Source organism: Budorcas taxicolor, chromosome 10 (assembly GCF_023091745.1).
Source record: "Budorcas taxicolor isolate Tak-1 chromosome 10, Takin1.1, whole genome shotgun sequence".
Classification (NCBI taxonomy): domain Eukaryota; kingdom Metazoa; phylum Chordata; class Mammalia; order Artiodactyla; family Bovidae; genus Budorcas; species Budorcas taxicolor.
In genome coordinates, this window is record NC_068919.1 from 35,293,711 (window position 1) to 35,321,048 (window position 27,338).

General features: G+C 41.3%; 2 protein-coding genes across 3 annotated transcripts in view; one reads left to right on the forward strand and one right to left on the reverse strand.

The window, feature by feature from the left end:
* NUSAP1 (nucleolar and spindle associated protein 1) overlaps positions 1–5,770 on the forward strand; it is a 28,677-nt gene extending 22,907 nt beyond the window's left edge. The window contains exons 10-11 of the mRNA XM_052647062.1: positions 4,518–4,626; positions 5,674–5,770. Of these exons, the coding sequence (XP_052503022.1) occupies positions 4,518–4,626; positions 5,674–5,770 (206 nt within the window). The remainder of the gene's footprint in view (positions 1–4,517; positions 4,627–5,673) is intronic.
* Positions 5,771–7,021: 1,251 nt separating this feature from the next.
* Positions 7,022–26,942, reverse strand: NDUFAF1 (NADH:ubiquinone oxidoreductase complex assembly factor 1). Of its 2 annotated transcripts, none has more exons than XM_052646669.1 (5): positions 26,875–26,942; positions 22,081–22,733; positions 18,666–18,851; positions 11,530–11,604; positions 7,022–8,816 (listed from the first exon to the last, which is right to left on the reverse strand). In XM_052646669.1, the coding sequence occupies exons 2-5, from the start codon at positions 22,654–22,656 to the stop codon at positions 8,667–8,669; spliced, it is 987 nt and encodes a 328-aa protein (XP_052502629.1). In that variant the 5' UTR covers positions 22,657–22,733; positions 26,875–26,942; the 3' UTR covers positions 7,022–8,666. The 2 variants fall into 2 exon arrangements, with proteins under 2 accessions (XP_052502629.1, XP_052502630.1); XM_052646670.1 differs by having other exon boundaries at positions 26,868–26,934.
* Positions 26,943–27,338: the final 396 nt, after the last annotated feature.

The window sequence follows — 27,338 nt, forward strand, 5'->3', positions numbered from 1 at the left end:
TTACTGAACTTCTAGAATAGCCTCTTGGCCCCACTACAACCTTAAAAACGAATCAGAGCACATCAGTGCCTTGCTCTGAACCTCCTAAGGTTTCCCATCTCTCTTCCACCCTCATTTCGTTGTCTCCTCCCTTCTCTGACTCTGTGCCAATCACACTGGTGTTTCAGCTCCTCAGACACATTCATCTCATTCCCTCCTTTAGGTCTTTGAATTTGTTATCCCTGTGCTCCACCAAGAATACTATTCCCATTGATCTTTGCACAACTTGCTCCCTTTTTTTAATGGGGCATCCACTTGACTGTCACCAATCTAGGAAGGTCTTCTCTGTCCACCCGCCGCCCCCCACCTCACACACACACACTCTTTACTCCTTCAGTGCAGTTCAGTCGCTCAGTTGTGTCTGACTCTTTGTGACGCCATGGACTGTAGCACACCAGGCTTCCCTGTCCATCACCAACTTGCGGAGCTTGCTCAAACTCATGTCCACTGAGTCGGAGATGCCATCCAACCATCTCATCCTCTCTCGTCCCCTTCTCCTCCTGCCTTCAATCTTTCCCAGCATCAGGGTCTTTTCCAAGGAGTCAGTTCTTCACATCAGGTGGCCAAAGTATTGGAGCTTCAGCTTCAGCATCTGTACTCCCAATGAATATTCAGGACTGATTCCCTTTAGGATGGACTGGTTTGATCTCCTTGCAGTCCAAGGGACTCTCAAGAGTCTTTTCCAACACAACAGTCCAAAAGCATCAATTCTTCAGTGGTCAGCTTTCTTTATAGTCCAACTCTAACACCCATACATGACTACTGGAAAAATCATAGCTTTGACTAGATGGACCTTTGTCGGCAAAGTAATGTCTCTGCTTTTTAATATGCTAAGTAGGTCATAGCTTTTCTTCCAAGGAGCAAGCGTCTTTTAATTTCATGGCTACAGTCATCATCTGCAGTTAATTTGGAGCCCAAGAAAATAAAGTCTGTCACTGTTTCCATTGTTTCCTCATCTATTTGCCATGAAATGATGGGACTGGATGCTATGATCTTAGTTTTTTGTTAAATGTTCAGTTTTAAGCCAGCTGCTTCACCTTCCTCTTTCACTTTCATCAAGAGGCTCTTTAGTTCCTCTTGGCTTTATGCCATAAGAGTGGTGTCATCTGCATGTCTGAGGTTATTGATATTTCTCCTGGTAATCTTAATTCCAGCTTGTGGTTCATCCAACCCGGCATTTCACATGATGTACTCTGCATATAAGTTAAATAATCAGGGTGACAATATACAGCTCTGACATCCAAATTTGGAACCACTCTGTTGTTCCATGTTCAGTTCTAACTATTGCTTCTTGACCTGCATACAGATTTCTTGGGAGGCAGGTAAGGTTGTCTAGTAGTCTCATCTTTTGAAGAATTTTCCAGTTTGTTGTGATCTACATGGTCAAAGGCGTAATCAATAAGGGAAAAGTAGATGGTTTTCCGGAATTCTCCAGTGGGTGTTGGCAATTTGATCTCTGGTTCCTCTGCCTTTTCTAAAACCAGCTTGAACATCAGGAAGTTCACAGTTCACGTATTGCTGAAGCCTGGCTTGGAGAATTTTGAGCATTACTTTACTAGCATGTGAGATGAGTGCAATTGTGCGGTAGTTTGAGCATTCTTTGGCATTGCCTTTCTTTGGGATTGGAATGAAAACTGACCCTTCCCAGTCCTGTGGCCACTGCTAAGTTATCCAAATTTGCTGGCATATTGAGTGCAGCACTTTTAAAGCATCATCTTTCAAGATTTGAAATAGCTCTACTGGAATTCCATCACCTCCACTAGCTTTGTTTGTGGTGATGCTTCCTAAGGCCCACTTGACTTCACATTCCAGGATGTCTGGCTCTAGGTGAGTGATCACACCATCATGGTTATCTGGGTCATGAAGCTCTTTTTTGTACAGTTCTTCTGTGTATTCTTGCCACCTCTTCTTAATATCTTCTGTTTCTGTTAGGTCCAGACCATTTCTGTCCTTTATCGAGCCCATCTTTTCATGAAATGTTCCCTTGGGATCTCTGATTTTCTTGAAGAGATCTCTAGTCTTTCCCATTCTATTGTTTTCCTCTTATTTCTTTGTATTGATCAGTGAGGAAGGCTTTCTTATCTCTCCTTGCTATTCTTTGGAACTCTGCATTCAAATGGGTATATCTTTCCTTTTCTCCTTTGCCTTTCACTTCTCTTTTCTCAGCTATTTGTAAGGCCTCCTCAGACAGCCATTTTGCCTTTTTGCATTTCTGTTTCTTAGAGATGGTCCTGATCACTGCTTCCTGTAAAATGTCACGAACCTCCGTCCATAGTTCTTCAGGCACTCTAGCAGATCTAATCTCTTGAATCTATTTATCACGTCCATTGTATAATCATAAGGGATTTAATTTAGGTCATACCTGAATGGTCTAGTGGTTTTCCCTACTTTCTTCAATTTCAGCCTAAATTTGGCAATAAGGAGTTCATGATCAGAGCAACAGTCAGCTCCCAGTCTTGTTTTTTTGCTGACTTGTATAGAGCTTCTCCATCTTCTGCTGCAAAGAATAGCAATCTGATTTCAGTACTGACCATCTGGTGATGTCCAATTATAGAGTCTTCTCTTGTGTTGTTGGAAGAGGGTGTTTTCTATGACCAGTGTGTTCTCTTGGCAAAACTCTGTTAACCTTTGTCCTGCCTTATTTTGTGCTCCAAGGCCAAATTTGCCTGTTACTCCAGCTTATCTCTTGACTTCCTACTTTTGCATTTTAGTCCCCTATGATGAAAAGGACATCTTTATGGGGTGTTAGTTCTAGGTGTTGTAAGTCTTCATAGAACCATTCAGTTTCAGCTTCTTCAGCATAACTGGTTAGGGCATAGACTTGGATTACTGTGATATTGAATGGTTTGCCTTGGAAACGAACAGAGATCATTCTGTCATTTTTGAGATTGTACCCAAGTACTGCATTTCAGACTCTCTTGTTGACTATGAGGGCTAGTCCATTTCTTCTAAGGCATTCTTGCCCACAGTAGTAGATATAATGGTCATCTGAATTAAATTCACCCATTTCCATCCATTTTAGTTCACTGATTCCTAAAATGTTGATGTTCACTCTTGCCATCTCCTGTTTGACCACTTGTAATTTGCCTTGATTCGTGGACCTAACATTCCAGGTTCCTATGCAGTATTGTTCTTTACAGCATCAGACTTTATTTCCATCACCAGTCACATCCACAACTGGGTGATATTTTTGCTTTGGCTCCATCTCTTCATTCTTTCTGCAGTTATTTCTCCACTGATCTCCAGTAGCATATTGGGCACCTACCTACCTGGGGGTTTCATCTTTCAGTGTCATATCTTTTTGCCTTTTCATACTGTTCATGGGGTTCTCAAGGCAAGAAGACTGAAGTGGTTTGCCATTCCCTTCTCCAGTGGACCAGGTTTTGTCAGAACTCTCCACCATGACCCGTCCGTCTTGGATGGCCCTACATGGCACAGCTCATAGTTCCATTCCTTACTTAGTCTTATATTTCTTCATAGCACTGCCTGATGTTACCCTACTTGACAATTATCTGCCTCTACCGTTGGAAAACAGCAAGAATTGTTGACTTCTTGGTTCACTGCTCTGTCCTTAGCACCTAAAAGAGTCCCTTGCACACCACGTTCTCCAGAAGTATTTGTCATGGGAATGACTGATCCCCCTAACTTCTACTGATGGTAGGAAACCTGGTTTAGAGCTTCACCTGTGCTTGTTATTTTGGATCCTAGACAAGTCATTTAATTCCTTTATGAAAGGGAAAATAAACAAGTACTACTTCGGTGGTTACTGAGAGGGTCAAATGATGCAGCAAGTGTGAAAGTCCTTTTTATAAAATGGGAAACACTGCAAATGACAATCACTAGTACTCAGAAACAGGTCACACTATGCCAGTAAAGTAATACATAAACGTCTGGAAATTTGGTCACAATTCTGAAGCCAACAAAATAGTCCTTGTTCTGTTCCAAATACACGGCAATAGGTAACATTAATAAACTGCAAAGATGAAATACTATACTATTAAACATACCTATGCAATCTTGGGATTATACTACCTAGTTGTTATGGCTGCTTTGATGTGCTGTGTAATTGGATTCAGTATTAAGAGGCTTTGGGGGTTTTTTTTGGTATTAAGATTTTTTTGTGACTTTCTAAGGATTAAAAAGTCAAGAGGGAATTCCTGGCGGTCCAGTGGTTAGCACCCTGTGCTTCCACTGCAGGGGCCTGAGTTCATTCCTAGTTGAGGAACCTAGGATCCCACAAGCCATGCAGTGTGGCCAAAGAAAAAAAAACTTTTTAAAACAGAAGACACTTGTTTTTAGAGGAAAAGAAAGTAATGTCTATCTGTGGAATATTAAACTGAAATTAATAGAATTATACTAGCAAATGTCTAAAAACAAAGTATAAATGTTGATAGCAAGCAGGTAGCCACAAATAAGAGAGAATTAAAATTATAAATATAAGAATCTTCTTAAATCTGTTTATCTCTGTCCTAAACTAGGAAAACTGAAGCCATGGGGACAGTCTAAAGAAAACAATTCTCTACATGAGCATGTCAACAGAGTTAGCTTCCACAAGAAAACTTATAAACAACCTCGTCTCCAGACCAGGTAAGAACATAACTATTCAGTTCTATAATTCTTTTAATTTGGAAAACTGTATAAAAGCAGAGTCTTTGGGACAGAGTCACAGAAATAGTGGAGTTTGAAAAGAAGGTAGAAGTGGAATCATATACAGCACTTGAAGTACATGTGCCTAGGCAGTGTCACAGCGGGCTCTAACTCAGCAGGTGTGAGAAGGCGCCCACACATCGGCATTGTTTCTGAAGCTCTGCAGAAGACCCAGATTCAGAGCACTGCTCTTACGTGACCTGTCTGCCCAAACAATGCACCTGGATGTCCCTCCAGATATCACTCATGTGCCCAGGGCACCTAAGTATGCAGATAGATGTAAATTCTCACACCCAGGGAAACCAGGCCTACTAGGCTTCAAGGCCCTGCACAAGGGGAAACCCCAGTGTGATCCTTAGAGGCTTCTTTCTGCATGAAAACCAAGTTAATGCCAGAGTCTGTCCTGGGCTGCAGCTGGTCCTGGTTTGGTCGATTCCCTATGAGATACCCTCCTGACACAGATTTACCTATCATTTGACTGGACAGCTACCACCAAGACCTTATTATTTGCTATTAAAATCATAAACATGATTCTGGGCCTTTTTTTCTCCTCTTAATTCCTTCCCTCAAAAATCACAGGTGGCTTGTCAGTAGATCCTGGTTCCAATTTTAGTACTTTCGTTAGACAATGTGATTTTGAGCTTGAATTCTGACTTCCCCAGATAGAGCTTTCTCACTTAAAACAAACTAAAAAAATCTACAGGGGTTGGATTCACTCTCCAAGCTGTCTTCTGGTTCTAATTTCATGCTTGGTTTTAGAATGCTGCTTTAACATAAGGAAAAAAAATTTTTCTAGCCTTTTAACATAAGTGACTTACAGGTATGGTTTCCATTGCACAGACCACTGGTCACGAGCACAGTGTCCTGTAAAAGTGAATTTTACACTGGATGTCATTTTAAGTTTGGACATTATGCTAACCACAGGTGCTTTAAAGTGGTCTATTTGGAGCTTCACCAGAGCCTAACATATAACCTGTCCTTTTGTAGGGAGGAGCAACGAAAGAAACATGAGCAGGAGCGAAAGGAGAAGAAAGAAAAGGTCCTGGGAGTTCGAAGGGGCCTCATTATAGCTGAACGTTCATAATTTAACATCCTGTAAATATTTTTTTCCTCCGAACCTTTTGTAAATATTTTTATACTGTCCTCTTAGTCAAAAGACCTTTTTCTGCTCTTAACTTTGTTCATATACATATATGTAGGGCCTGTGGCTTCTTCACATGCTATTTCCCTGAAAAGACATTACCTTTAAAACTCACAAACTCTTCTGAAATACTTTTTACCTAAGCCCCTACACAACTAGCTCAGTTTTCTACAAAAGACCCATCATAGATTCTTGACCTAGATTTTTAAAGTCAAGTGCCCTCTGCTGGCTCTAGTAACAGAACTTCAGTCCTCTTCTAGGCAAAAGCATTTTCCTGATGGTAGCCAATTATAACACATGCTTTAGTAGAAATTGAACAAGTTATGGATAGGGTAAGCTGTGAAAGGCCACCTCTTCATCCTCTAGAGAATCTAGTAATCTTACTGAAACTGTAGGCCATTTGGGTTGTAAGACATCAGTATTTTACCTATGTGAAATGTTTCATTTAAGCTTTTGTGTACTTCATGTAATTGTCAATTACATATCTCTGTATTCTTAAAAACAAAACTATAGCTCATTCTAGCCTGGCTTATTTAGAAATACACAGGACCATATTGAAAGTTGGGGATTGCAGCTTTAAGGATTATTGTGCTCTGTCAAACTGATATCTTACTTGATTTATGCAAAAGACTAGAGTTGCTTAGTATCATATTCATGATTGTTGCACCTGAGTGGAGTGTCTGCATTTTGTACGGCTTGAGATTTTCATGAATAAAATTTTTTCTCACGGTGATAAGAGTCATTCTTTGTAATTGGTTTCCAAAATTTACTTGACCAGCCAAGACTAATAAGAGTTGACTTGTACTCTTTGTGCATCCTTTCTTGACCTCCTGCTCCTAGAAGAAATGATTATGTCTTTCTTCTGTATTTTCACAGCACCTGTCAGATTCTATTAAACTTATTTTTATACACATATGAGCCCAGAGAACATGGCACAGAATATGGCATACTCCTGGGTGCTCAATAAACTCAGATTTTGCTATCAAGAGGCAGAGACCAGATCAATCAAGAAATGTTTGTCAGCTACCCTGTTACCATAAAGGGAAAATGATAACAATTTTGGAAAACAGCTTTGTAGTTTCTTTAAAAATTTAAATATACATCTATCAGATGACCCAGAAATTCTAAGAAATGAAAACATATGTCAACACCAAAACGTGCAAATATTTATAGCACTTTTATTCACAGTAGCCAAAAAGTAGAGAGAAATCCAACTGTCTATCAATGGATGGATTAAAGCACTAAAAAATGAAATACTGATAACGCAACGTGGATGAACATCAAAGATGTTATGCGAAGTGAAAAGAAGCCAGACACAAACTTACACAGAAAGTAGATCAGTGATTATGGGGCTGAGATGGGAATGAAGAGTTTAGGTGTTTTAGTCACTAAGTCGTGTCTGATTCTTGAGACCCCATGGAGTATAGCCTGCCATGCTCCTCTGTCCATGGGATTTCCCAGGCAAAGATACTGGAGCAGGTTGCCATTTCCATCTCCAAGGGATCTTCCTGACCCAGGGATCGAACCCACGTCTCCTATGTTGCAGGCAGATTCTTTACCATCTGAGCCACCAGGGAAGCTGACAGAAATTTCCTAAAATTAGCTGCATAAAGACCACAATTCTGGAGGTCCAATGGTGAAGACATCGTGCTTTCACTGCTGTGGCCCCAGCTTCAACCCCTGATTGGGGAACTATGATCCTACAAGCTGCGTAGTATGCCCCCCCAAAAAATCATTGAGTTTATACACTTAAAACAGATGAACTTTGTTATGTAAATTATGCCTCAATAAAGCTGATAAAGACAAATAATTACATGAAAATGTTTTAGGCCAAAATGATGGAAAAGCTGTCAGCTTTGTGTATTCTTATCTTAAACTTGGCTCTCGTAGGATACTCTGGCCATATCACATAGTCTCCCATCTCCTCTAACAGGACAGGAACTGATCAGTTTACACTTAATCAGGGTCTTGTTTCTGGCACATGCAATCTCTAATACTTAAAATGACTGGGGAAGCGGCCAAGGATCATGCATCTTTGGAGCACGAGCAATGTAGATGTTAGGGACTGCATGTTTGTGGCCACCACTCCCTCCCAATTCATATGTCGAAAATCCTAATCCCCAATGTGACTTGGTACTTAGAGGTGCACTTGGAGGCCTTTGGGAGGTAATCAGGTCATACGGGTGGAGCCCTCATGACAGGATTAATGCTATTATATGAAGAGACCAGAACCTGTTCTCTTCATGTAGGGATACAGTAAGAAGGCAGCTGTCTACAGCCAGGAAGCACTCACCAGACACCAGGCAGGCAGGCACCTTGATACTGGACTTCCCCGCCTCCAGAACTGGGAGAAATACACGTGTGTTTTGTTTAAGCCACCTAGTCTACGGTGATTTGTTACAGAAGCCCAGGCAAAATAAAACAGGTATTTTTTTCCCAGTGACTTCTATAGCATCTTTATCTTAATGTTTTCTACAGCAGTCTCCTCTCCTGATAGCTAGATGAGAAAACAGAAGAAACGTATAGGGAATAGAATGGTAGAAGGCCATCAACAGTCATTTTCAGAGCCTCCCTGTTTTGGGAACCACCTATTAGTATAGGAACTATTCCTAACAGGAATCACTCTAACCCAAAACAGTGTTTACATAGTAACTCTGCATCATTACTTACATTCTTTAAGTTAAGGTATCACTTAACTGGTTGGTTCCTCTCAGCAGCATTTACCTAAGTCTTAGGGAAGGCATACAGCCACTGATTGGACACCATTTTAAAAAATACTTTATTTTTGTGTCACTGTGGATTCTACTACCCTCAGCAATACAGAAATACGACATGATCACTATTTAAAAAGTCTTGGATTAAGCTCTGGAGAATTTTCATAGGCAAATTCTTCTGTGTGGGCCGGATCTGTAAATACTCCAATAAAATCTATTTCCAAGAAAAATGGACCATCCACTTTATCAGCCAGGGTGAATCCAATAGATGAGATCTAAATTTAAAATAGAGAAATTGATCAAAATCTTGTATGCTGTTGTTTTCCCTGGAGTTTTAAAATTCTGTAATTACTATAGCTTCAGGTATATACTATCAGCCCTTAACATGTATACCATAGTACTCAAGTGCTGTAGCAAGTTATACGAAGTACATGACTGCTTTTCTTTCCACATTCTACTTCTCTCTTTAAAACAGTGCCACTTAAGACTAATAAGTAAAAGTGGATGTCTAATGGAGGTTCCTTGAAGCTCCCCTGAACTGTGTTTTAAAGCTAAAGTAAAATGTAGGCATGATCACACTGAAATTCCTCCAAGCAGGGTATGGTTCACAGGACAGTTCTGAGTCAGCATCTGTCTAGGTATAACAGGAGTATACTTAAGTAGGAATTTTCATCTTTCATTTCAGTTCAGTTCAGTCGCTCACTCGTGTCCAACTCTGCGACCCCATGAATCGCAGCACGCCAGGCCTCCCTGTCCATCATCAACTCCCAGAGTTCACTCAGATTCACGTCCATCGAGTCAGTGATGCCATCCAGCCATCTCATCCTGGGTCGTCCCCTTCTCCTGCCCCCAGTCCCTCCCAGCATCAGAGTCTTTTCCAATGAGTCAACTCTTTGCATGAGGTGGCCAAAGTACTGGAGTTTCAGCTTTACCATCATTCCCTCCAACGAAATCCCAGGGCCGATCTCCAGAATGGACTGGTTGAATCTCCTTGCAGTCCAAGGGACTCTCAAGAGTCTTCTCCAACACCACAGTTCAAAATCATCAATTCTTCAGCGCTCAGCCTTCTTCACAGTCCAACTCTCACATCCATACATGACTAATGGGAAAACCACAGCCTTGACTAGACAGACCTTAGTCGGCAAAGGAATGTCTCTGCTTTTGAATATGCTATCTAGGTTGGTCATAACTTTTCTTCCAAGGAGTAAGTGTCTTTTAATTTCATGGCTGCAATCACCATCTGCAGTGATTTTGGAGCCCAAAAAAATAAAGTCTGACACTGTTTCCACTGTTTCCCCATCTATTTCCCATGAAGTGATGGGATCGGATGCCATGATCTTCGTTTTCTGAATCTTGAACTTTAAGCCAACTTTTTCACTCTCCTCTTTCACTTTCATCAAGAGGCTTTTTAGTTCCTCTTCACTTTCTGCCATAAGGGTGGTGTCATCTGCATATCTGAGGTTATTGAGATTTCTCCAGGCAATCTTGATTCCAGCTTTTGCTTCTTCCAGCCCAACGTTTCTCATGCTGTACCCTGCACAGAAGTTAAATAAGCAGGGTGACACTATACAGCCTTGACGTACTCCTTTTCCTATTTGGAACCAGTCTGTTGTTCCATGTCCAGTTCTAACTGTTGCTTCCTGACCTGCATACAGGTTTCTCAAGAGGCAGGTGAGGTGGTCTGGTATTCCCATCTCTTTCAGAATTTTCCACAGTTTATTGTGATCCACACAGTCAAAGGCTTTGGCATAGTCAATAAAGCAGAAATAGATGTTTTTCTGGAACTCTCTTGCTTTTTCCATGATCCAGCGGATGTTGGCAATCTGATCTCTGGTTCCTCTGCCTTTTCTAAAACCAGCTTGAACATCAGCAAGTTCACAGTTCACGTATTGCTGAAGCCTAGCTTGGAGAATTTTGAGCATTACTTCACTGGTGTGTGAGATGAGTGCAATTGTGCGGTACTTTGAGCATTCTTTTGCATTGCCTTTCTTTGGGATTGGAATGAAGACTGACCTTTTCCAGTCCTGTGGCCACTGCTGAGTTTTCCAAATTTGCTGGCATACTGAGTGCAGCACTTTCATAGCGTCATCTTTCAGGATTTGAAATAGCTCAACTGGAATTCCATCACCTCCACTAGCTTTGTTCCTAGTGATACTTTCTAAGGCCCACTTGACTTCACATTCCAGGATGTCTGGCTCTAGATGAATGATCACAACATCATGATTATCTGGGTCATGAAGATCTTTTTTGTACAGTTCTTCTGTGTATTCTTGCCACCTCTTCTTAATATCTTCTGCTTCTGTTAGGTCCATACCATTTGTCCTTTATAGAGCCCATCTTTGCATGAAATGTTCCCTTGGTATCTCTAATTTTCTTGAAGAGATCGCTAGTCTTTCCCATTCTATTGTTTTCCTCTATTTCTTTGCATTGATCACTGAGGAAGGCTTCCTTATCTCATCTTTCATTTGCCAGCCTTCAAAAATGAACTGAAATAATCCTCACAGTTCTATTTCACTAAAGATAATAAAACAGTATTTCCCTGATGCTGAGAAAGATTGAAGGCAGGAGGAGAAGGGGACAACAGAGGATGAGATGGTTGGATGGCATCACCGACTCAACGGACATGAGTTTGAGCAAGCTCCAGGAATTGGTGATGGATAGGGAAGCCTGGAGTGCTGCAGTTCATGGGGTCGCAGAGTCAGACACGACTGAGCAACTGAGCTGAACTGAATATATATGGTCTTCCCAGGTGGCGCTAGTGGTAAGGAATTCACCTGCCAATGCAGGCGACACAAGAGACTCAGGTGTTAACGCTGCATTGGGAAGACCCCCTGGAGAAGGTAATGGCAACCCTCTCCAGCATTCTTGCCTGTGAAATCCCATGGACAGAGGAGCCTGGTGGGCTACAGACCACGGGGTCCCAAAGAGTCAGACACAACTAAGCACACACACAATACAGTTCTGAGTGAAAATACAGGAAAATGTCACCTTGTCGAGCAGAAGCTGGTACTGGGCATCCCGGATTCGTCCTTGATTAGAGAAGAAAAATTTGGAGAAAGGAATCTGAAAGAAAAAACCATTGACTTCAAAGCTGAAATGTAAGCAACTGAGGCATCTGCATAGAACTCCAATGATAAAATAATAATGCTTTAAATTTAATTCTAAAATTATCTAACATGTGAAGTTACAACAAATGGCTTAGTTGTTTGGATAACAGATGGAAAAAAAATTTAATGAAATAATCTAAGTATTACAAGAAAACAATTGTAAACCTTTGCAAGCCAGAAGTCCCAAAGGAAAAAATAAAAGAGTACAACTTTATGGTGGCAAAAAAAAAAAGTATCCTAAACACAAAACTTTTACAGATAACTAAGAAAAAGATCAAACAACCCAACAGAAAAATGGAGATGGGAGAAATAGGCACATCTGTATACTGTTAGGCGGACTGCAAATTAGCCCAACTCTTAGAGAACAGCTGACGGTTGTGGCACGCAGGATTCTAAGATGACCCCAGAGATTTCCAGCTTTCAGTGCACACACACCTTCTGCCAGGTATTCAGACACTAATCTTAGTGCTGCTGTGAAGGGACTCCACAGAAGTCGGGTCCCAAATCAGCTGACCTTAACAGAGGGAAGATGGTCCTCTGTAGGTGTGCAATCACTTGAGCTCATAAAAATGCCTGGTGAAGGAGGTTAGAAGCATCAGCGGGATTCAAAGGGGGAAGTGAGGGAGATTCTCCACTGCTGGCTTTGAAGACGGAGGAGCTCAATGGCAAGGAGTGTGGGCTGCTTACAGGACATGAGAGTGGCTTCCGGCTGACAACCAGTAAAGAAACAAAGATATTACAACCACAGGAACTCAATCAGGCCAATAATCAGCATAAGCTTGGAAGTGGATTCTTCCCCAGAGCCTCCAAGAAGAATACAGCCCAGCTGACACCTTGTGATATCAGCCTTAAAAGGCCCTGAACACTGAACCTGGCCATAGGCTGTCTAATCTGTGGCTTACAGAAAGTGAGCTAACAAATATGTTGTTTGAAGCTGCGAAGTCTGTGGTATTTTTAACACAGCAATAGGAAACTAACAGCAATACCTAAGAAAATTTGAAAAGCTATAACCTGACCTGCCAATTTCACTTTTAGAAATTTATATTACAGATAAACTCCAACAAACACATAAAGATGCAGCTTTTTCTAATAACAATGACGAAAAAAGGAAAAATAGAGGAATAGTTGAATAAATTATGGTGCGATCATATAACTAAACATTATATGGCTAATTTCAAAAATGCAGTATTAACAGATCTATACCTGATGCTGTGGGAAGACGTCCACAATATATTATTAGTAAAAAGGAAGATACAGACAAAATCTACAGGGTAAACATCATTTGTGTTATAAAAAACAAAATTTTTTTGGCCATGCAGTGCAGCTTGTGGGATCTTAGCTCTCTGACCAGGGACTGAACCCGAGCCCTGGTAGTGAAAGCCAAGTCCTAACCACTGCACTGCCAGAGAGTTTCCCTAAAAAGAAATTTTTGAAATGCCTCCAAAAAAACTAATAAATTTACTGTAGCAACTGGGAACAACCCAAGTGTCTATCAATAAAGGACTATTTCAATCAACTATTGGATACCCACATACAGAAAATACCAAACAAAATAACAAAAAACGAAGAATAATTACATGTAGTGATATGGAATCTTTCCAGGATCTAAATTTTAAAAATATAAACCTGTACAGAAGGTGCATAAAGCATACTACTATTTTTAGTAAAAAAATAAAATAAAAATGAAGTATATGTGCATATATATTTGCTTATTAAAAAGAACTGTAAACCTATGCAAGAAACTAATAAACATAGTTACCTATAGAGGGTGGGGGGGAGGGTAGAAGGGAACTGAATGGGAGTGAGAATTATTTGTACATATATCTATATTATTTTGATTTTTGAACCAAAAAAAAGTGAATTAAAAAACAAAATGTCAGATTATTTATTACCCAAAACACTTGTTGACATAAAGTGAAAGTGAAGGTTGCTTAGTCGTGTCCAGCTTTTTGTGACCCCATGGACTATACAGTCCATGGAATTCTCCAGGCCAGAATGCTGGAGTGGATAGCTTTCCCCGTCTCCAGGGGATCTTCCCAACCCAGGGATTGAACTCAGGTCTCCCACCTTGCAGGTGGTTTCTTTACCAGCTGAGCCACAAGGGAAGCCCAAGAATACTGGAGTGGGTAGTCTATACCTTCTCCAGCAGATCTTCCCGACCCAGGGATCGAACCAGGGTCTCCTGCATTGCAGGCGGATTCTTTACCAACTGAGCTATGAGGGAAGCAAACAAACTCAATTCAAAGTTCATTTAATAAACCACCATTGCCTAAGATCATGTTATTCAGAAAGCAAATTCAAGTGCAGTCACATCCTCATTTCACCTGCTCCCTTCATTTCTGTTAAGCAAACCTGGAAGGGACACCCCAGTTTCTCATTTTGCGTCCTGGTTTGGCACTTAAACTGCCTCATTATTCCAAATGTATTCAAGGAGCATGTGTCACCTACCCCGCCCCCAGCCTTTTGTCTTTTTGTCACATAATTTGATAAGATCACTGTCCACACTAAGGGAATCTTTTAGCCTGGAAAAAAATGAAGCTAAGAAGGAGCATTAAGTCTGTATGATTTGCTTAAAAAAAAAAAAAGATAAACAATTGTTTTCTCTCTACAAATGACACTAGCATGCATAATTTTTCCATCACTTTGCTCTGTTTTCTTTCTATAATCAGCGTAAATACTTGCACATCTCACTTCTATTTACTAAGGGAGAATTATTTATGAAGAAGTAAACAGCAATTTATAACATTTAATTTTTAAAAATCTCTTCCCCAATACTTCCCTTAATAATTTAAAGAAAGGTGTTGCAAACAACTATTATTTCCAGCCAAAGACCAGAACATGTAACTTCAGGAAAGAAAGTAATAACTAATTGCTAATGATTAAATGGTAATGTTACTAGAGGATAATTTGGCAATGTGCATCAAAGCTCTTAAAAATGTATGTATCATTTTTTTCTAGGTATATTATTTCCAGGAAAACACCTTAAGAAAATAACTCAGGATGTTACCTCAGAGTTTGACGTAACAGTGAAAAGCTCTGAACACAATCTAAATGTACAACAATAGAGGATGGATTAAATAGTGTCTATTTATATTTGTGTAGATATTAAAACTGATATAGAAATATATTTCAACAGAAAATTGTTCATAAAATTCAGTTCAGTGAAAAATATATGTTATAAAATAGCACTGGCACAATATTATTTTCCTAAAAAAATGTAAATAGAAAAGTCTGAAGGTACATACTAAAATAAAAACAGTATTTTATTTCTGGGTAATGTAATGGGAACACAAAATTATTTTCCTTTTCTGCATTTTCTAGAATTTCTATAATGAAATACTTGTTTTATTTATCCATTACTTGCATACAAGTGTTACATATATAGTAATTTTGGGTTATATGTCTATATTAGTGTATAGATACATATCTGTGTGTGTGTGTACTCACTTGCTCAGTCAGCCTCTGACTCTTTGTGATCCCATGGACTGTAGCCCACCAGGCTCCTCTGTCCATGGGTTTTCCCAGGCAGGAATACTGGAGTGGATTGCCATTTCCTCCTCCAGGGGATCCTCACAACCCAAGGATCAAACCCGTCTCCTGCGTCTCCTGCACTGGCAGGTGTATTCTTTACCACTGAGCCATATGGGAAGCTCAGATATGTATGTAATGCCTATTATATGCTAAGCACTGCACTGCTCTAGGTACAAGGGAAACAGCTATGAACAATACAAAGTCCCTGCTCTCAAAATTTACAGAATTTATGTTCCAGAGGAGCAGAGTAGACAGTGACAATAAACAGACAACTGAATGAACAAATAATTGTACTTAATGGTTAGCTCTGCTGCTGCTGCAGCTACTAAGTCGCTTCAGTCGTGTCTGACTCTGTGCGACCCCATAGATGGCAGCCCACCAGGCTCCGCTGTCCCTGGGATTCTCCACGCAAGAACACTGGAGTGGGCTGCCATTTCCTTCTCCAATGCATGAAAGTGAAAAGTCAAAGTGAAGTCACTGAGTTGTGTCCAACTCTCAGCGACCCCATGGACTGCAGCATACCAGGCTCCTCCGTCCACGGGATTTTCCAGGCAAGAGTACTGGAGTGGGAGAAAAAACAAACAGGATATTATTATTGTGTGAGAGGATGCAACTCTAGCTAGAGGGATCAGGAAAGGCCTCTCTGAGGTGACTTTTGGGCTGAGAAGTGATTGATAAGAGAAAGCACATGAAGAGCATGCCCACAGGATACAGCATGAAACACAAAGGCTCTGACAGAAGTAAATCTGAGTTTGACACACACAAAAGGGGCCATATGGAAGAGGGCAGGAGGAGGAGGAGAGACTGAAGATGAAGACCGGGTCTGCTACTATAGGCCCCAGGGTCATGGCAAAGAGTTTGGACTGTTTTCTAATAAGGAGAGATCGCTGGAGGGTTTTAAGCATGTGAGTGATGTAATCTGAACTATGCTTTAGAAAGATCACTCTGGCTGTGTGTGCACAGTGGACTTCAGGAGCTAAGAGGACAAAAGAAGCTCTTGCAGTAATCCCAAGGCCTGAACTAGGGTGAGAGTGGAAGAGATAGCTAGAAATAGACATGTATTTCGGAAGGAGATGTGAAAGAAGTCGTTAACACTGGATGTGGGTTGGGGTGAAAGGAATCCAGGATGACTCTTAGGTTTAAGTATGAGCAAAATGGAGACTTTGTTTTGAATTTATAGATTAAAAACCTTCAATAGACAGAAGAAAGGAATGCACACTTAGTTTTGCCCTCATTCCCTGAATCTCCATTTATTTTCCTTCGGGTTAACATTTTTTACCTTCTAAAAGTTTCTTCTCCCTACAAAATATGACCGCTTTATAGTACGAAGAAATAAATAGAATAAAAACGTTGATAACGTAAAGTATGAAGTATTTATTCCTCTTAAGGGAGCCTTTCTACTCAACTAGGGACACTAGCTAGGTACAGTTGCCTGGAAGAAATGATATGGCAGGAACTTAAAAAGAATCACCTACAATACTTGTGCACAGAGCAGAGATATGCTTATGACTCTGCATGGACCTGGCCATACCCTTATCAAAAGTATTTACTGGAGGACTTCCCTGGTGGCATGGTACATAGGAATCATCTACCAACGCAGGAGACACGGGTTTGATCCCTGGTCTGGGAAGATCCAATATGCTGTGGAACAACTAAGCCCATGGGTCACAACTACTAAGCCCGAGAGCTATAAGCACTGAACCTACACACTCTAAGGCATATGTTCCACAAGAGAAGCCACCGCAGTGAGAAGCCCACGCACTACAATGAAAAGCAGTCCTTGCTCACTGCAGCTAGGGAAAGCCCACACAGCAATGAAGACTCAGCGCAACCAAAAATAAATAATATTTTTTAAAAAGTATTTACTGATTAGTAAGCTATTTCAAATCCTGAAAGATGATGCTATGAAAGTGCTGCACTCAGTATGCCAGCAAATTTGGAAAACTCGGCAGTGGCCACAGGACTGGAAAAGGTCAGTTTTCATTCCAATTTCAAAGAAAGGCAATGCAAAAGAATGCTCAAACTACCGCACAATTGCACTTATCTCACATGCTAGTAAAGTAACGCTCAAAATTCTCCAAGCCAGGCTTCAGCAATACGTGAACTGTGAACTTCCTGATGTTCAAGCTGGTTTTAGAAAAGGCAGAGGAACCAGAGATCAAATTGCCAACATCCGCTGGGTCATGGAAAAAGCAAGAGTTCCAGAAAAACATCTATTTCTGCTTTATTGACTATGCCAAAGCCTTTGACTGTGTGGATCACAATAAACTGTGGAAAATTCTGAAAGAGATGGGAATACCAGACCACCTCACCTGCCTCTTGAGAAACCTGTATGCAGGTCAGGAAGCAACAGTTAAAACTGGATATGGAACAACAGACTGGTTCCAAATAGGAAAAGGAGTACGTCAAGGCTGTATAGTGTCACCCTGCTTATTTAACTTCTGTGCAGGGTACAGCATGAGAAACGTTGGGCTGGAAGAAACACAAGCTGGAATCAAGATTGCCTGGAGAAATCTCAATAACCTCAGATATGCAGATGACACCACCCTTATGGCAGAAAGTGAAGAGGAACTAAAAAGCCTCTTGATGAAGGTGAAAGAGGAGAGTGAAAAAGCTGGCTTAAAGTTCAACATTCAGAAAACAAATATCATGGCATCCGGTCCCATCACTTCATGGGAAATAGATGGGGAAACAGTGGAAACAGTGTCAGACTTTATTTTTTTGGGCTCCAAAATCACTGCAGATGGTGATTGCAGCCATGAAATTAAAAGACGCTTACTCCTTGGAAGAAAAGTTGTGACCAACCTAGATGGCATATTCAAAAGCAGAGACATTACTTTGCAGACTAAGGTCCATCTAGTCAAGGCTATGGTTTTTCCTGTGGTCATGTATGGATATGAGAGTTGGACTGTGAAGAAGGCTGAGCGCCGAAGAATTGATGCTTTTGAACTGTGGTGTTGGAGAAGACTCTTGAGAGTCCCTTGGACTGCAAGGAGATCCAACCAGTCCATTCTGAAGGAGATCAGCCCTGGGAAGGAATTCTTTGGAAGGAATGATGGTAAAGCTGAAACTCCCGTACTTTGGCCACCTCACGCGAAGAGCTGACTCGTTGGAAAAGACTCTGATGCTGGGAGGGACTGGGGGCAGGAGGAGAAGGGGACGACAGAGGATGAGATGGCTGGATGGCATCACTGACTCGATGGACGTTGAGTCTGAGTGAACTCCGGGAGATGGTAATGGACAGGGAGGCCTGGCGTGCTGCGATTCATGGGGTTGCAAAGAGTCGGACACGACTGAGCGACTGAACTGAACTGAAGCGAGCATTTATATTAATGAAAGAAAAAGATCAATTATATAAATCTTGCCTTTAGGTCCTCTTCCTTCTTTCCCTTCCCATAGTCCAAGAGGAATTAATAAGAAAACTACAATGTAACCATGACCAAAAGACCTCTTTTTCATATAGGAAAAGACTTGTGCTGTTGTTACCTTGACCTCCTGCCAGTAGGGCCCCCCACGGGTGAACATGAAGTAACTGTACATCTGATCCTTCCTCTGGATTATATCTGTGTCCTCCCTGATATTCACCATCCAAGGTCGACCATCTCCACGGACACGGAGATACAGAGTGTTGAACTGGGACCAATCGTAAGATCTCTTCATTTCAAAAGGGCCCTAAGGTACAGAAAAGAATGTTAATTTCACCTCATTTTCCACTATTAGCAAAATGTGAGTCACCATCACCTTTTACAGCATCAAAAGGATCAACAAGCCATTTTCCTGCCTTTTTCTGCTTTCTACCACTTTATGAAGGCAGATAAATCTGATAACTCTTATTTTAGCACAAAATACTGACCTAGTTAAATGTTTCTAAGTTAATGTTCAAGGCATGATTTGCACAGGACAATGTTTACATGGGATAGACACGTGTGTCACTGAACAGAAATGAATTACTGCATGTATTTTCTTTCCCTGGGTCTAGAGAGCAATGGCTTGAGTGGGCCATTTTACTGAAACTGCCTTCCCTTAAATCAGAAAACTATGAAACACCTCAAGTTGTGTTTTTGTTGTTGGCCACATAGCATGAGGGACCTTAGTTCACTGACTAGGGATCGGAACCTGTGCCCCTGCAGTAGAAGCACAGAGTCCTAATCACTGGACTGTCAGGGAATTCTAGACCTCAATTTTTAAAACCAATATTATTTTAACAGCTACCATCCATTGAAAATATACATTAACCACTTGGCATGCATAATTTAATCTTCACAATAGCCCTATGAAATAGAGGAGCTATCATTGTTTTCCATTTTATAGATGAATCAACTGAGCATTCAACTCATAACTGGTAGGTCCAGTGCTGTTTAACTCCAAAATCTATGTTCTTAAAAACTACCTAAATGGTCTCTTTGAAAGCAGAATGTAGTATTAGTTTCCAAAGGTATTTGTTACTTCAGAGCTCATCTGATTTCAATAATACCAATGCTCAGATATGAACTCTTACTTACTAGCCAAACAATTTCGGACAAACTACAGAATCTCCCCAAGCCTGTTTCCTCATCTGTAAAAGTGAGATGGTTATACCTTACAAGATTGATGTCGGGAATAAAAGAGATAATGTATATAATTAGCACAAGAACTGGCAGGGTACACTTACCAATGTCATCAACTATTTTCATTATTCCACAGGTTATCACAGAATTATTTTCTACTGTGGACTGACCAAATCCATTCTGCGGATTTTCAAGGCCTGAAATAAAATCTGCTATGCAACTTTGTTACTGCTGAAAGAACACTTTCCTGTCTTTTTCATGATTATCTTGAGAGAGGGTCTAATACTATTCCCACCATTTGCTTTTCTACCATAACCAAGCAAACAACCAATGGTTGTGGCCACTACCAGGCACAGGAGCCTGTCCAGAGCAGCCCTGAAACAACCGCTGATCAGCAAATTTGCAAAAAGCAACAGGCTGGTGGTGAGACAAAGGAGCTGACCTAAGCAGCTTTGGAAAATGGTGTTCTGACTGGAAACCAGAAGGCTAACGACAAATACTATACATAAGCATTGTATGCTAGTTGGTAAAGATGATTCTCACAGGGTTATGGGTTGTAAATTTTGAAATGGCTTTCCAAGTAGGGTTGAATTAATAAGTAAATGTATGGTAAATGGTGGGAGACAGGTTTCACACTATTACAGACAGAAGTTATCAACACACAAGAGGGAGGAGGCTAGAGTAAATCATGTGGTACTGGATTAGAGTCAAAGCATCAGTATGAACTCATACTTAGCTTAGTATATATAGTTACAGACGTGTTTCCACAAGCTGATATGCAAATATATATTTCCTAGCTGTGTCCATCGAAAGGTCCTAAATATAGTGTCAAAACAGATCTTGGTTTCTAATACCATCTTTAAAAAAAATGAGGGCTTCTTTGAGAAATGGCTAATTCTAGGGTTGGAACTTTCACTTTCACTTTCAAGCATTGGAGAAGGAAATGGCAACCCACTCCAGTGTTTTTGCCTGGAGAATCCCAGGGATGGCAGAGCCTGGTGGGCTGCTGTCTATGGGGTCGCACAGAGTCAGACACGACTGAAGCGACTTAGCAGTAGCAGCAGGGCTGGAACAGAGAAAAATACGAAATGAGCTATGGCATCTTACAGTGCCAAAAAGTGCTCAAAAAAACAGGATGATGGCAAGTCAAAGGGACAGGTATAATCTGAAAGAGCTCCCAGTGGCCAAAGCTGGAACAATTTGAACAACAAAATAAATAACATGGTATTGGATCATAACCCAAAGTGTAAGTCCATTCTAAATGACTGAATAAATAAATAAATGTGGGAGAAGAAAAAAAACCTTCCTTTGTGAAGATCTGAAATCTCAAATAATTTATGAAAATGCTACCCCTTCCAGGATGTATAACTTAATCCCATACCCTACCCCACGCCTTGAATGTAGGGTACACTTAGTGACTTGTTTCCAAAGAACAGAATATGAAAAGAGGTGGGGGGTGGGGTAAGTACTTAACAATGGAGTAACCTGGGGGGGGTAAGTACTTAACAATGGAATAACCTAGCAAACACTACCCTGACCAGGTGACCAACATTAACACATCAGTGATGAGTCAGGTTGCTAGGATTTACCCCTGATATGAGGGGAAGTGTACTTCAACTCTATGTTCTCAGCTTCCCTGGTGGCTCAGAGGTTAGCCTCTTCCTTCAATGAGGGAGACCTGGGTTCAATCCCTGGGTCAGGAAGATCCCCTGGAGAAGGAAATGGTAACCCACTCCAGTATTCTTGCCTGGAGAATTCCATGGACGAAGAAGCCTGGTAGGCTACAGTCCATGGGGTCGCAAAGAGTCGGACACAACTGAGCAACTTATTTTTCCTAAAACCTAGAACCTCAGTCTAACCAGGGGGTAAAAAATCAGAAAATCCCAAATTGAGGATCATTCTACAAAATAGCTGACCTCAAATCCTCAAGAAAAATAAGGAAAGACTAAGAAACTGTCACAGAAATAGTTTACTTGAAAAAAAATCCACAGGCTGGCCCTACTTCCCACTCTAAGGAACACCAAGCCATCAGAGGGTCTGTGGGCTATGTCAGAGGAGATGTAAACCTCCCTAGATTACCGTTTAAATGTCTACCCTCCTCAGGGCTCCTCAAACATAAGTATGCCTCATCCTGGCCAATAGATGTCCAGAAACATGTAGCCTCTCTTCAGGAACCGCTTTCCCCTCGTGCTTATGAAACTTTACACTTGTGCCCAGTGGTTATTTACCCCCATACACAAGATGAGACACCAGGTGTTGTCATTTACAGAAATAAAACCTGTCTGCTACAGCTCGTGCTACAATGAAGTCCACCTCAGTTCACCAGAAAACTGCAGCTCCTGAATTTCACGTACCCTTGGAATCTTGGATACCATAGCACAGTACCCACTTCGGCCACTTTCCCCATCCTGGGGCGCCTCAGAGCTCAGAGTTCCATACAGCAGCGCACTTTGGTTATTCTTGCCCATTTTCAGGAACACTTCACTTCTGCCACCAATAGCTTTATCAGAAGTTACTGTCCACTTATCCAAATCTTCTTTGCTACGGAATTGCCAGACGACCTTGGCTTGTTCCATCAAGACCTCATGCAGAGGGCGGCCTTCAGGCCCTATCCAATATTTCACAATATCATCCTTCAAACGCCTAAAATGGTCCTTCATTTCTTCTTTAATTGCTTTATCAAAACTAATTTCAGGCTTGTCCTCAGGAGAAGTTATTTCCAAAGCAACTTCTCTCTGGTGACGTTCTTCCAAACTCCCTTTAGTCTTCCTCTGAGCAGAGGCCTTGCCAGGAGCAGCCACCGGTTTCTGAAAACTACTGGAACAATAGTCTGCAAAGCGAGTCCCCCAAAATGGACAAGAGGCAACTCTTGGCTTCGGGCATTTTCTGAGAATATAAGTGCCATTCAACAATTTATGAACCAAAGCCATGATAAAAAAAAAATAAAAATGTAAATTTTTCCCAGGGCTACCAGAGAAAGAAGTTTCAGCAAATAGCCCAATTCCACCTATAATAAAAGAGACAGTGAAGAGTTACTAGTGTACCAATGAATACATCATAATTTCATATTCAACACAGATCATGTACTGTGAAATTCATTAAGTTATTTTCTAATTCTATAAATATTTACTATGAGCAGAAAAAGGTTTACACTGTATATAATGTATCCCACTGCTTTGTGAAAACAGGCCAGGATGAACAGAAACACAACCTCCTTCATGGAGTTAATGATCAGCCCCCAAATAATTCAAGAGTGTGCTTCAAAAGGTAGTGTCAACTTTAAAGAAAATTTTTATGCTACATTTTAAAAGAAATAATTGGTTCCTAAAATAAAATACTCAACTAATTCACTCCAAGATTGAGGCGAACTGACATTTTAGCGCTAGGATTACAGTCTGCATGTGGAGTCAGAAGACTGCACAGCTAGAACTGTTGACCCTCAAAGCAAAAACTCTCAAAGAAGTTGATCTTCTTTTCCTTGAAGCTGGCCTTCATTTCCTTGGGGGAAAGGCTGTGATAACACCTCCCCTACCTACCTTGAGGGATTCTTCTGTTGATCAGATGGATTGATGGCTATAATAGGGTTCTCTGATCCAGTTAAGTCTGACAAGATCCCCAAGATTCTTCATGTCTAATAAGCTACTAGTTTTGACTATCAGTCACTACTTGAGGTCCTCAAAGATAGGACCTAAACCATAGTAGCAATAATACCATTACATTTAAATGCCATTCTTAATATTTTCAAACCACCCTGACAAATATTATCTCATTTAATCCACATAAGCCTCCTATAAGACAGTCAGGTAGATATTTCCTTTCAGAAGGAAACAGACACCAACAGGTGAAGTAACCTGCCCAAGATTACAACGCTAATCGGTATGGAAGCAAGCACTAGAACCCTGGCTGGCCTTAAATGTTCCCATTTGACACTGCTGGCTCTCTATATGTAAAACATTAGTTATATAACTTCTATGTCTATACTGAAGTAACAACTTTGCTCTTGCAAAAAACATTTAATGATTCCTGGCAGGCAGTGCTCCAAGAACCAGGAAGGCAAAATAGGAAGGCTACCAATCCCCTCTCCTACTTATTCCAGCTACCCTGAAAATGAAATAAAATATGCAATGCTAATTTCATCATCTTTCTCTCACCAGAGAGGAGAGAGAAGAAACAAAAACAAAAAATCACCCACTAGTAAGAATACAGTACTGAGAAACAAGATGGAATGCTGAGAACTTTAAAAGCTTCAAAAATGCCCCAAATCCAACAACTCAGCTCACCTGCCTCAGTTGCTTAAGAGTCTACATCAAAATGGCACCCAGACCCCTCTATCTACAAAACAGGGCTGGTCACCTTTCTAGACTGCCCCTCCTCCCTCACTCCCTACATCAGGTGGCTCATGACCTCATCTCTCCTAAGTCACTGCATTCCAGACGTGCACCCCCACCTCCAATCTACCCCACTACTCTCAGCATCTACAGAGGGCCTAAAACACAAAACTGATTCTTTATCTTCTCAGACTAAAATTCTTCAGGGGCTCTCATGGTCTTCAGAATAAGACTCAACTTTCTCCACAGGGTCTGTGAGACTCCTCCAGATCTAGCCTCTGCTTATCTTTCCGATATTCCCTCTAATCACACCCTACTCTGTTCTAATCACAGAGAACACCTGTGTTCCACAAACTGCCACCCAGCACTCCCTGTCTAGGCATCATGTCTTAGCAGATTGCTGCTCCTAGGCCAGAAATGCCCTCTACTGATTTCTGCTGGCTAATTTATCCTTTGAGACTCAGCTCAGACATCCGTCACCTCCTCAAAGAACTCTTAATTACTCAACTCCACCAAGACCTTTTGATGTGGTCTCACTGCATACTAGGCTTAAGCTTTCTCCCGCTACCATTTATTGCCAGTTCCCTTGTCAGTCTCCCTGCCAGACTGAAAGTGTCTTAAAAGGAGAGACCATCTTCACCGCGGTACTTTCAACTCCCAGGATGGTGCCAGACATGCGGCAGGCCTATAATATTTGTCAAACAGATAATATTTCCACATTTATCCACCAACACTACCACTAGTGTCTTGGTTCAGGGTTTTAGTGATTCTTCCCAGAACTATTGAAATTCCCCTAACAAAGGGCTTCTTGGGCTTCCCTGGTGTTCCAGTGGTTAAGAATTCACCTTGCACACCAGTTCGATACCTGGTCCGGGAAGATCCTACATGCAGCAAGGCAGCTAAGCCCCTACGCCACAACTACTGAGCCCACGTGCTGCAACCACTGAAGCCCTCTTGCCTAGAGCTCATACTCTGCAACAAGAGAAGCCACCACATGAGAAGCCTACACACCACAACAAAGAGTAGCCCTGGCTCGCCACAACTAGAGAAAGTCCACACACGGCAACGAAGACCCACCACAGCCAAAAAATAGATTAAAAAAATTTTTTTTAAAAGCGGGGAGAGGCTTCTCAAACTTTAAAGTGCCTTGAATTTTATGGGAATTTTGTTAAAGTGCAGATCCTGATTTAGTGGGCACAGGATAGGGCCTGATATTCTGTATTTCTAACAAGTCCCCAGGTGATTGCTGGTGCAGAGAACACCTTTTAGGATTTAGTAAAGTCCTAACTCATCTCTGACTCTGACCTCCTCCTTCTCTGCCAATCCAACCTTTGACTGGCAACAAAGGGGATTTTTCTAAATATGATGGCCCTCCCCTTATTCAGCAATTCTGTCCAGAAATTAAAACTCCTAAAATGGTACACAAGGCCCTTCAAAATGCACCCAATTCCTTGGTCTCAGTTTTCACTTTCATGGGCGATACCCTCAGCTCTTAACTACAATCATGTCTGATACACAAAAACACATCACTCAAAAATGACAAAAGTGACCAAACATTCTACTATCCTGGCTAATACAAGTGACTGCCATACCTGACCAGTCATAGCATTAGCCTCATTCTAGATACATAAGCTTCTTTCCTAATCATAGAATTACTTCCATCTCTCGACTACTTTCCCCCAAATCATATAACAGAAACCGAAGTCCAACAATAAGTCCCTTCTAACACCCTTTAAATGAGATGCCCCATGGCTTTATGTATTCTCTTCCACTATAGTAAGCCCAACTTGTTCAGCTATAAAGATGTTCCTGGTGGCTTCTGAATGGAGGGCACTGGCACTGCTCTCCCTCCGTATTCTCATGAGAACCTGTGCATACATCTCACAGCCCTTACATACTATTAGAATCTTGCTTTTATCTGTCTACCTCAGTAGCCTGGCTTTAATCTTGGACTATGGCTTGAACATAACTGATGCTCAAACGTCTGCTAAAATAAATGAACATCTTGTAAACGGTACGTTTTCACATGGACAAGAAGTAGAAGGGAACCAGGAGAAATAACCACAGTTGATCTCACGTCCTGGAATCACAGGTAATATCTAAATTTCCCTGACTTCTTTAAATGATTTTTAACCTCTACATATACAGAAATTTGGGAAATAAATGATAAGCCTTTAAAATGGAATCTGTACAATCATAAACACGAATTCTCATGAATACTGTGCTTATGTTACACTAGTGAGTGGCAAATGAGGAGTATATACAAAAAATGCATATACACTAACATGGACAAAAAAGATTTGGGGGCAAAGAAGAAGAAAAAGACTTAGAATAGTGTGTAGGACAACGGGACTATAAGTAATATTATTCACTATTTTTCAACCTATCAATCGTGTTACTACTTCTCTAATAATATAACTTTAATTGAAGTGTTTTGTTTCATTCTATTACCGATAAACATAAAGTCAAAATCATTAACTGGATGATCTCCAGATGAAGTTGCTGAGTTTTCCTGACAGTGTAACCTAAGCGGCTAAAAGAGAGCAGTATTAGCGAAGTTTGTGTACCCAAAGCTTACGATACGCCAGAAACCGTTCTGAGTGCATTGATATTTTCACAACAACAATGAGAAAGGTACTATAATTATTCCAAATGCAGAGACAAACAAATGGAGGTTCCAAAATTAAATCACCCGAGGTCATACAACTAGTAAGTGGCCAGAGTTACTCTAGTAACCCCAGAATTATTCTAGTAACCCCAGAGTCCCAGTGTTTAGTCGGGGAGCGATCGTGACCGTGCCACAGCCCCCTTACCCTTCACCTGCTAGGGCCGTGTCACTCTCAAAAGCTCCCGACACGCCAACTCCAAGCAGGCGCTCACTTGCCTCCCCTGCCGGCGCCTCAGGGTGACTTCCGCTCGACTCCCCGCTTTTCCAGACCGGGTACTCCACTTTTCCTGTGCGGGGGCCATCTGTTTTTCCTGTCCGGAGTAAAACCAGGCCTGATGACTCTAGAGTTCCGGTTGGGTGCAGATGGGGGAAAGAGTGATAATCTCAGAGCTCTATGAACTGAGGGGTTTTTTTGGTCGGCTAGATTCCCAAAGGCTTCCCCACCCCGATCGCCAACCGCCAGATTTTTTTCTGCCCTGTGTGAGAAAGTGGGGAGAATTTAGAGAAGTTTTCGCCTCTCCTTCCGGCATCCCACCTTCAGGCTGCAAACTCCATCCCGTGTCTTTCAAATAGGACCCAAATATTGCCAACATCCTTCGCACCTAAGGATCCTGGG